The 12,282-nt window shown below is 32.5% G+C and overlaps 1 protein-coding gene across 1 annotated transcript; it reads right to left on the reverse strand.

The window, feature by feature from the left end:
- Positions 1-562: 562 nt before the first annotated feature.
- On the reverse strand, positions 563-12,005 carry LOC139504270 (uncharacterized). Its single transcript, XM_071294336.1, has 8 exons — positions 11,435-12,005; positions 10,400-10,978; positions 9,590-9,688; positions 7,375-7,515; positions 5,747-5,950; positions 2,507-2,535; positions 2,035-2,103; positions 563-778 (listed from the first exon to the last, which is right to left on the reverse strand). Exons 1-8 carry the CDS (start codon positions 11,973-11,975, stop codon positions 563-565), a joined length of 1,878 nt encoding a protein of 625 aa, XP_071150437.1. The 5' UTR covers positions 11,976-12,005.
- Between the last annotated feature and the right edge of the window lie 277 nt (positions 12,006-12,282).

The following is a 12,282-nucleotide window of genomic DNA, read 5'->3' on the forward strand; positions in this document are numbered from 1 at the left end:
ATGAGAGGTAATCGATTTAAACTTTTTTGATTAGGTGATACGAGAAACAGAGACACAACTTTTTATCTACAATAATTATATTATTTGTGGAAATAAACAAGTGAGCACTTTCTACCTAGACTACATTTTATTTCATAATTCAGGACAGGTTGCGTGTAAGTTTTAAATATTTAATTTCATTATATGAAAGTACTTGACATCAGCCTTCGACTTCTGTTACATATTCTAATTCAGAATAAATATTGATACGTTTGTTTTCCCGGGATTTCATATACTTTAACATAAACCTTTAGCTTCAAATTAATACTTCTTATTATCGAAAAACGCAAACATGCATTCCAGTTCGTTTTCGATCAAATCGAGTTAAAGGGATTGAGATGGCAGAAAGTAATGAATGAGAAAATAAATATTGTTTCGTTAGATTTAAATTCTAATTATACATATTAACACTTTTACATAAGATAAATGTCTTTAATTTCCTTATACAGTGCATACAAATTTAAAAGTACGAATAATCAGATGAGTTTTACTACGACCATTTAACAAAGAACTAATGTCTTCATTATGAGTCGTCAAATGTTTTCCCAGATGCAGGAGATCTAGTTTTCTGTCCCACTGCTAGGAATCCAGCAACTAATCCAATGACAGCTCCACCTACAGGAATCGGAATACAAGCCTGACCAAATAATGCGCCAGATAATGCACCAAACCATGCTGGAACTCTCGCTTTCTTTCTAACTTCCCTTTGAAAATCGTGTTTACTTTTCATTTGTTGCGTCTGCAGAAAAAAAATAATAAATTATTACTGTTATAATAGATATATCCTCTGTTTTTTTGGTTGTTTTTCAATGGTTTTTATATAATTTGATAAAAAGTCAAGTTTTTTCATCCTCAGTTTCATTTCATTTTGAGTGAGTAATTGCCTTTACCTTCGACTTTGAACCATTACCAATATGTCATGCTGTCTGGTATGGGTTCGGCTCATTCTTGAAGACCGTATGGTGACCTATAAATTTTAATATATACACAATTTGGTCTCTGACGGGCCGTTGTCTCATTATCAATCATGCAACACCTCTTGTATATCCGGTGACAAAACAGGTCAAAATAGAACATAGCATAGTACTCCGGTTAAAAGAAACACTGTAGATAGAAGGTGATTTGTTCAAACCAAACGCCAAAGTAACTGTAAATAAAAAATTACAAGATGCTTGTGACTCCAGTATTATGCAGCGGCAAACTATACCACAACATAACGTAAGATCAACACGTGAATTTAAATCATCGCGTTATGAATGGAAATGTTTTCTGCAAGTTGAAACAAGTTGAAGAAGGTTTGACTGCAAAACACTCAAAACACAGGCGAATACCTTCTTTTTTTTTTTAACAAATTATAAACATGAAAACAAAACAAGTTGCTCGACTTTAATGTGAAAAGGAAACCTTATATCGTTAAATATTATTTTGCAATTCATCTCCTCTTTGTTGGACAATCCAGGACATTTTTAAATGTCTCATTTTAAACCTCATGTTACACCGTCACTGTGGCATACGGTTACCTGGTCTGTATCGTTCTATGTAGTATCTCTGTGGTCATTAAGGTCCAAATAAACTTCTTGATCTTGACCTTATTCTATATGCTTTTGTAAATTAATTTCAGATTTACGGTAAATAGTTTATTAATTGGCAAATAAACGCAAAAACATTTATTGCCGGTATGTGGTAGCTTCATTCCATTACACATTTATTTTTGGCTTTCCTAATCACATTGCGTGATAAAAGCATTAATTAGTCCGTGCATTCTATTCTATTCTATTCAAACTCGTCTATGTTAACATTTGTTTTACTTAACATTAGTAATAATTAGATACCAGACTTTGGGGATATCGAAAGAAACAAAAGGACGCATACATTGTACATTATCGAAAACGTTTCCAACAGAGTCTGGATGTCTCAAAAGAATTTTTGGTTGTTTCATTCCGAATTTGGTATTAAGCATAATAAGCAGAGATAAGATGTATGAGGCAGCAGTACCTGTTCTGTCTCTTCGTATTTTTCATCCTCTTCAAAATGTTCCGGATCGTATCGGGTGTCTGTTTTTTCCTTAAGTACAACAGAAATATTGATATGTTAGCTGTCATGATTATAATTCGCTTGTTTGTGTTTTGGAAACATGCATTATCGAATTGTTTGTTAACAGCAATATATAGAAAAAATATTCGTTTGAAAAAAGAAGGTAAACTTTTCGAAATTTTCTGTTACCTATTGCAGACGATTCCGTACACGTTTCACCTCTCAATTTCAGAATCGACTAAGCTCTCCATCAGGATATTTATATTAAATCATTAATTTTTCATCAGGGTATTTATATTACAAATTCATATTAAAAACTGCTTTAAACAATGATGGAACGATTCGCACACATTAAACCCCTCAATTTGAGAATCGACTAAGCTCTCCGTCGTGTCATTGATGCTCCAACGGGGTATTCATATTAAAAACATACTTTAGAGAATGATGGAAAGGCTTCTAGTTCTGAAAAACAAATTAATCGAATTTATTATAATTATGATATACATGTATGCATTTTTTCTAAATACCTTTTCACCATCGATTTGACAGACATGAAGCAACGTGAATAAACTCATCATAGATACCAGGACTAAATTTTATATATACGCCAGACGCGCGTTTCGTCTACAAAAGACTCATCAGTGACGCTCGAATCCAAAACAGTTGAAAAGGCCAAATAAAGTACGAAGTTGAAGAGCATTGAGGACCAAAACTCCCAAAAGTCCTACCATACACAGCCAAGGAAATCTATGCCTGAGGTAGAAAATCCCTAGCACTTCAAAAAATTCTAAATTTTGTAAACAGTCAATTTATAAATATAACAATATCAATGATAACTCATGTCAGCACAAACAGTGCTGACTACTGGGTTTGTGATACCCTCGGCGAAATAAATCTCCACCAGCAGTGGCCTCGACCCAGTGGTTGTAAATAAACTCATCATAGATACCAAGACTAAATTTTATTTATACGCCAGACGAGCGTTTCGTCTACAAAACACTCATCAGTGACGCTCGAATCCAAAAAAGTTAAAAAGGCCAAATAAAGTACGAAGTTGAAGAGCATTGAGGACCAAAACTCCCAAAAGTCCTGACAAACACAGCCAAGGCAATCTATGCCTGAGGCAGAAAAGCCCACTGAACTACATGATCTTGACTTAAGACAGACACCTATAAAATGTGGCGGGGTTTACCATGTTTGAGGGTGTTCACCCCGGACAGCAGATTTACATCACAAAGAAGGTGCAAACTCTGAAAATCAGTTGAAAATTGCTTAACTCATCATATCAATACAAAACAGATTAGAAAAAAAACCTGGATGTGGCAGGGCATTTTTACAACAAAATTTACACAAAGCATCTGAGTATATTCACAGTACTCAGGTAATACAATAAATGAATCTAAGACTCAAATATTAATCAACACACATCCAACATCCAACGGATTAAGTATAAAGACGTCATCTACAGTTTAAGAAACACATGCACATGACCTTTTCAATTGCAAAATTGACAGATTATAGTACTGTGGAAGTGCATGTGTATAACAATAATATTTAGAATGGTTTAATTTAATGAAAACAAATTCAATAGATATAGGAAGATGTGGTATGTTGCATACCATTAACAAAATATATTAAATGTATAATAATTACAGTGTTGAATTGGTAACCGTTTAGAAAAAGTTTATGTGATAAGTCCTGGTAAATTTTGTCCGGAACGTATCTAAATTTTTAGGCTAGGTGAACAAAAGGGTAAGAATGTCCTTTAACGTCAGACGTCAAACGGTCATTTTTTTCAACCATAAACGACAAAAATTGCTTTTTGTCAAAATATCCTTATAATAAAACGTGATTCGTCACAGGTCTCAAATAATCATCCGTTACAGTTTGGTTTTTGTAAAGAATATATGTAGGGTTGTCAAAATCAGTAGTTTTTTTATCGTCATAAATTTGTTTTTACATTTTACCCTCACGCATTCAAAATTACGAACGGATAACGTCATTTGGCGAGAATATTTACCATTATTCGTCATGAAGGTACACGCATTATAACCATGAAATAACATCATCGTAAACAATTAGGATGTGCTATTTTGTTTGAAATAATTTCTACAGAAACAGCCAAAATCGCTGTGTATCTATGGAAAAAAATAGTAAAGGTTCTAAATTTTGTGGTAACGAAATCCAAGACTAAGTAAGTTACAATTTAAACAAAGATACCATTCTTCATGTTCTTACATGCTTTTGATTTTTTGACTCTGTGTGCTAACATTGCCTATGTGAATTTTGAAATTGTTTGTATATAATTACATTGAACAACAAATTTGTGTGACGTGTAGAATTTTCTGACGTCGAACACGCGAATCAATGAGTGAGTTTGTAGATAGATGTGTTTGTGTTCTGTTTAATTGTTCTTTTGAAATTGTTACACGATGATGTCTACTGTGCTGTGTTTTGACTGTGTTGTTGTGTCTGTTTGGTTCACGCATCATTCTAAATATGGCGTGATTTGACGAGACTGTCATCAAAGTGAGAGAGTTAGCGCCATAAAACCAGGTTTAATCCACCATTTTCTACATTTAAAAATGCCTGTACCAAGTCAGGAATATGACAGTTCTTATCCATTCGTTTTTGATGTGTTTTGTTGTTTGATTTTGCCATGTGATTATGGACTTTCCGATTGGATTTTCCTCTAAGTTTAGTATTTTTGTGATTTTACTTTTTCATTGATATCTAAAACGTCACTACTTAAAAGGACTGGCGAACGAGTTGAGACACATAATCACCACAAGACGTGTTCGTCTTTTAAAAAAATGGAAAATTAACAAAAGGGAACCATCGCCCCTTATTTGTTGTTAAAATGAATATGTATTTTAATACAATCTAGGTACAAACAGAGCTATGACGTGTCAATTTTCGTTATGCTTAATACATACAATACATGTGCAAGTAGTCATACGTGTTGATTTCTCGTTATAAATATGAAATTATTAAAATTATACTCGTCTAACAGTCTCTATGAAATTAATGTAACCAAATATAATGAAAATAGAAAAAAAGGTCTTCATTTGAAAAGCGTTTTTATTCCATTTACAGTTGAAAATGAATATAGCATTTCAAACGGCTTATACTTATAAAACTTTAATATTAACCTGAGTTGATTTACCATGTTTTTTAAGTTTGGATATACTTACTGCTTCGAAATCTGAAATTGTAAATAACATACACTAGAGCTAAGCAAGATATAAAAGTATAGCGCTGTTACTTGATGGTACCATTTCTATCTTGACAGATACAATTGTCGATGCTGTAATGGCGGATACATTTGTTTTATTGATAAAAATGATAATGCAAATCTCTCAACATTATGTACGTAATGATACGACTTCGCTCCAGAAATGTTACCAAAAAGTCACTTGTTGACATGAACTCTATAGAATAATTGCAACCAAAACACTGAGATGAACTTAAAAAAACCCACAATAGTTGTTTAGCATGGTCCACACTTTGATTTATTATATAATTTCATTGCATGCAATTTCGCACTTGAAGCACATGATCATGGATATTTGATGACGTTTTCTATGTTCATTTCTATAACAAATTGTGTTTTCAAATTGTGTTGAAGTAAGCAGTAGTCCAGTAATAGTTTTTTTTATATATATATAATTACCGATTTCCAAAGGCATAACTGTTGCTTTGATTTCGCTTTCTCTCCCACTGCCATTTGATTTCTTATAAACGTTCTCAACAATATCAGTTAGCGCTGCTTTTATTTTTTCATCAGTTACAAAATGACAAGCATCAATATCGAAATCGATGTTAACTACAGAAGAAGTATTCGTTTCTTTCTTTGTCATCTCGAAAAATGTGTTTTCTGAAATAAAATAAGAGCTTTTTGATGTAAATATTGATTTTGCTAAGGTCGACCTCCTTTCGAAAGCGGTACATATTACATCAATTAATCAATAATCAAATAAAAAAAAGTAATCATTTTCCTTTTATCAGGGTATCAAACTTCTGATCATAGTTTCCGGACCCTAACCCATATTTACGTCTGTTACTGAAAAAAGTTCTAAGGTTAGATTTAGAATTTACCGATTCCATCGAAGAGGAGCATGCGAATATAGGGAAGTGAATTTTACATAATTAATACATGGAAAAAACAGTAAGCATTTTTCTGAAATCATAAAAATAACCATGAAGAATGTCAGGATTTAAAATGTGTATGAATTCAATCCGTTAACATTGTGAAATGACAAAACTGTCACGAAAGTGTCTTTTGATATATATTTTCCTTTATATCCACACACAGATGTTTACCTAATGTTACTTGTCGGCATTTAGTTTCATCATAAAGTGCTCATCTAGCTAGTGGTCGAAAAGTATATAAATATTTGAAATTGATTTTTATCAAAATGACGAAATTACTAGTCGACGATCTTCATTTTTATTTACTATAGAACGCCAAAAAAGAGTTCTTTCTACAATGGAATCACCAATGACTATCACATCAAAATTATGTGATCTCGGGTCAACAAACGGTCCTTATAGTTATCAAAGGTACCAGGCTTATAATTTGATACACCAGACGCGCTTTTCGTATACATACGACTCATCAGTGACGCTCAGATCAAAATAGTAAAAAGGCCAAACACGTATAAGTTGAAGAGCGTTTAGGACCAAAAATTCCAAAAAGGTGTGCCAAATATGGCTATGGGAATTTATGGGATAAGAAAATCCTTAGTATTTCGAATAATTCATACTTTTATAAACAGTTAATTTATAAAAATGCTCTAATAATTAATAATCATATCAACAGTGCCGAATACTGGGTTGGTGATGCCCTCGGAGACGAAACAGTGGTGTAAATTGTAATCAAAGGTACCAGGCTTATTAGTTGATACGCCAGACGCATACTACATAGACTTATCAGTAACGCTCAGATCAGAATAGTTAAAAAGCCAAATAAATATAAAGTTGGAGAGCATTGCGGACCTAGATGAGAGAAACCATGTTCGAGCGTATTACTTAAAGTTGTGATGAGTACACAAGACAGCTTTATATCTCCACTATAGTCTTGTATGATTGCCTTGTGTAACAAAACTATTTAGAAAATATAGTATATTATTTAAAGTATTTTACCATGAGAATATATCAACACAACATCCACATATTCAGCCGAAGAAACGCCAATAATGTTTGTCTTGATTATTGTGTTTATAAACGAGTATAATACAAGTTTCATTTTTTCATTTGTTTGCATTTCTTTAGCCAATATATCTACACAAAGGACTATACTTCCGGAAGAGGCAACTACAAAATCTATTCCTTCCAATCCCTCATTGATTTCATCTCTAAAAGAGTTCAGGATGCTAACTGTTTTGGCATTCATGTCACTCTCGGTTTGTAAAACTATTTGTACTCGAAATTTCTCGTTACCTTAAAAAGATGAATTACAATGGATTAAAAAGAACATTGTCAGACATTAAACAACTTTCAAAAGAATAATTAAAACACGAAGAAAGCATGTCACGCCGTTTATTTTTATGTCAACCTGTTCAAATAGTGTGATTTGATATTGAATGTCATGTTTTACGCATATAACGAATAACTTCAGCCTCATACTTATTATTACATCATAACTATATAATGTTTTCCATGTACACTTTTTTCAATGCTTTTTTTAATATACCAAAGGTGAATATTAGAAATATTGAAAATAAAAACAATGCAATAAGCAAATCACTGACTATTGTACTTTTTTGTAATTATTGTTGAAGACTCATATTTATGCAACAACGTTTGTAACGTTCATTTTGATTGGATAACGTCACTTTTTTTACATGGCATCAATTGACAATTGATGCTATGGGACGTACGCGCAAGCGCAGACGGCATATGACAGATTTTAATTACATGTTTTAACGTTGTTTTCTGTCAGTTTCATTAGAATGGAGATACCAATATTGTAGTTTGAGCTCCGACGGCATCAATTGAGGATTTAATCGTCGGACCTTAAAATACAATACAGTTATCTCCTGATTCTTGTTAACATCTACATCATTTAGTCCTGGTGGAAATTTTCTCCTTGATAATTGTTTACATGTACCATCTTCTAATTTTCACATTGACAATAAATACTAAATGCTTAAAATATAAAGTAAAATATTATAGTTTATACAAATAGAATTGATAGAAAACAGTGAGGAACTAGCAACCAACGACAACTACTTAATTTAAAAACACATGACTTTAGAGATGCAAGTTAAGAATGTTGCAAGGTTAAATAGTATTGTGTGCGATCAATCTTTTCACCCCTTATACAGCACACTAGTGAATCATAGATACAAACAAACAAAAAACCCAGCTGAATAGGACTTGACTCATCAAACTGACAAGGAACACAACAGCAACAAAACGATAGAGACAAACACCCGAAGCAAAAGGGACTCATAGATCGAAAATACACTGACAACGCCATGGCTAAAATAGAAGAAGACAAACATACAGGTAACAGTAAACACGACACAAAAAAGAAAACCAAAGACTAAGCAACACGAACCCCACCAAAATCTCGGGGTGTTCCGGAAGGATAAGCAGATCATGCTCCACATGTGTCACCCGTTGTGTTGCTTATGTTATTTCAATTTCGGTAAATAGTCTTATTCGGTAGGTCACATCCGTAAAGAGGGAAGGAGATTGTAGTTACGACATAAGGAACATATCCGATATCATCTGTGAATAGGTTATTCCATAACGATCATCCAACTCATGATGGCGTCCGTAAAATTCACGAAGAGATGATTTTAACTTCACCATTTGGAACTCCTGGTTTAAGAGTACGTACACAACATGTATTATAAACTTTTTTTCAGATTATGATACTAGTATGCTCATTAGGTGCATAATGTATTATCTTTGTATTTTTACGTTTTTGTGTATGACCATGTTGCTGTATTAACCCACATTAATCTGTTAACGCTTAACAACCCCGTAAACAGTTTTGTATTTTTTACAAAAAAGATGTGCGGAAACTAAAGCTTATTTGCATATTGTGTAATTTGGTCGAGTGATTACTTGGTGGATTTGTTTATGTATGATGATAACATTGACTACAATTCAGGCATCATTTTATTTTATAGCAATATTCATGTTCAGTCAAAACTATAGCCACTTAAAGTGTCATGGTATTAACCCATGATCTTTATCATTGCGATGTCGTGTCGACATTGTAAATATGGACGATATGTCTTGTTAAATCGTGGTAGTCGACATTGTTATTGACACCAGTTAACAAGTTCATAACATGCATGCTGTTATCAGGAAAATTTGGGTTTTTCAAAATCAAAACCTTTTTTTAGAGACAATATGTGTTTGACTCAGACAACTAAGCACACACCTTTCGCACAATTAGGTTACTTGTTTCATTTTTCAATTTCATTTTTCAATTTTATGTTATCCGTAAATCAATGAACAGTTGTGAATTCTGAGTATAGAGAATATCATAACTTACCTTCTAATTTTTCGTGCTTAAACATCGTTTGCAGATTCATTAGATTTTTTTCAAAAGTATCGCCCCAGTAGAAGTTAACCGGCTTACGTTTGTAATGCACTATAAAATCGAGAATATGGTAAAATTTACTTTGTATTTAAAAAGAAAAAAACAGTTATATAGTAATATTAGTACATTCTGTTAGAAATATACAGTTTCATTAAAATTTTCTTTTGATCTTCAAAAACAGAAAAAAAGAACAAAAACATCCTCATACATAAACAAATGCTATGTCGAATAATAGGACATTTTTTCACCTTATACCTTTATGGTTTTATCATTATCATCTCATTGCATAGTATTTCTCATAAATGTATAATGAGTTATTTTCAATCATCTATAAATGTGAAAAATGAAAAAAAAAATAAAAAATAAAAAACTCCAAGGATTTTTCAAAACGAAAATATTCCTATTAAAAGGCAAAATGAATGGAAAACAACGGTCATATTCCTGACTTGGTACAGACATTTCTTGATGTAGAAAATGATTAAACCTGGTTTTATAGCTAGCTTAAACTCGTAATTGAGGGGCTCTTAATTGTATGACAACCATATATAATTCGATTATATTGACAACAATAGGTAAAAATGAATTAAAAAATAGGTGAACAGCAGTTAGCACTGTGTTATAATTTATATCACTACAACAAAAAATAAGAAAATTAAGAAAACAAAATTGCAAAAAGACAATCTATATCCAAAGTATATGCTAGTATACACAAATGAAAGACGAGATGCAAAATGTTATCAATATTTGTCTTATATAACTTACGTTTCAAATTCTCTAATTCTTTGACAGCATTTTCATACTTTGTCAGCATTTGGAGGTCCATCGGACACATCCTACAGTCAATAACTTTCTGCTCATAGTTTGTTTGTCCGATAAAATAAATATCAAATCTTTCAGCGATTTTACTAAACTTTACAAATAAGGCATCACATGTATTCTTGTCAATGTTTGCATCACATCTATGCGCTATTTCATTTCGTAACGTTCGGATACGTTCAACATCATCCGCAATTAGATCATCGGTAGGATCAGGTGCCTTTCCCCATCCCTTCGAAGGAGGAGGTATTAATGAAAAGTATCGTAGGAGTTTATAAATAATAGGTATATCTAAGAAAGAAAATGAATTCTTAAGTTTTAATGTCTTTAAATATGTTTGTTGGTCGGAAAAGCATGAATTCAGAAAGTTTGTGTCGCATTTCTTATACAAGTCTTGTGGAGAAATCAACGACCAAAGTAATTCTCTCAGAATATCTGGAAATATGTCAGTGATTACAATAGCAGTTCTTGAGTATAGTTCCCTCATATTGGTCATCCCAGCAGTCGTCATAACAGATGGAATCACTATTGAAAAACGAAAAGAAAACACAATCATTTTACAAGGGTTTCAATGATATACCACATTGAAGGAAGTGAAGCTCAATCACCTGAAAGGATTCAACTTAGTATACTTTCTCTCTGTGAAGATTTATATGTTTGTCACTTCGAATACGCAAAGTTATCATCATCAATGAATAAGTGTAATCATTCGGCTTGTTTCATTTCAGTTGGTTGTCAATTTATACATTAATCATTGTTTTATCACCATTTTAAAGACTCCGTTTGAATAAAGGTAATTGTACCAGATAAAAAAAAGTTCATGTTGCATTACTTTAATACATATGGATATGAAGTTTGTTGTTAACTGCACTACTGTTCTAGTTTTCATTTCATATAAGGCAAAGTTGGGAAACCAGTAAAGTGCATCACAATACAGTTTAGAATTACACAATAAACTTAATCTGATTTTTTAAATCTTACCTTTAATTGGGTGTTTCTGTATTATTTCCTCAAGGATCTCAAGTAGTTCAGATACAGATATTTGCTGAATATGTAGATTTTGATACGATTGCTGACACGTGTCTCCATTCAGGTATGCATCAACTCTTTCTATAATCCTTTTTACGTTGTCGTCAAATGAATCACGAAAAATCTTTGTAATCTCCCTTGAAGTTTTGGTGATAACTTCATTCGAAGCATTAAGTATCCTTTGAATATCATCAGCAATGGCAATTTCTGTTTCATGCGGAATATTGCCCCATTTACACTTTGGTTCCCCAATTAAATTTTCAAACCGAAGTATTTTATAGCAGATTTCTATCGTAAAATTATCCATATTTGGAAGCGTTTTCAATAAACCAATATCAATATTCGTTAGAGCTGTATTCAATGTTTTGTCTACAAACATTCTTTTAAGTTTTCCTGGTGTAATATTGTCTTTTAAAATCAATTGTACAATCGTTGGAAACAGTCTCAGAACAAAAACCCCCAATTGTGCATGCCATATTTTTGCAACATCCATCCTTTTTATCCGGGTCGATAATTCACTGTGAAACAATCTTTGACGTAGGCTTTCCACTTCAAAACAAATGAAAACTAAAAAACAAACAAAGGATAAAAACGATATACAAATTTGCAAATATATGTGCTGGGTCCTTAAGATATACCATGTTAATTCGAACAGTCAGGCAATTGACGGCAATTCAAAAGATAACTCTCCAATGCCTATCAAGACTGTATAATTGTACTGAATGGTTCCAAACTATACTGGCTGAAATAGTAATCAAAGGTATCAGGCTTAGAATTTGATACTTGAGTGTCGTGTACAT

The sequence above is a fragment of the Mytilus edulis genome, chromosome 14 (genome assembly GCF_963676685.1).
Source record: "Mytilus edulis chromosome 14, xbMytEdul2.2, whole genome shotgun sequence".
NCBI classification, from domain to species: domain Eukaryota; kingdom Metazoa; phylum Mollusca; class Bivalvia; order Mytilida; family Mytilidae; genus Mytilus; species Mytilus edulis.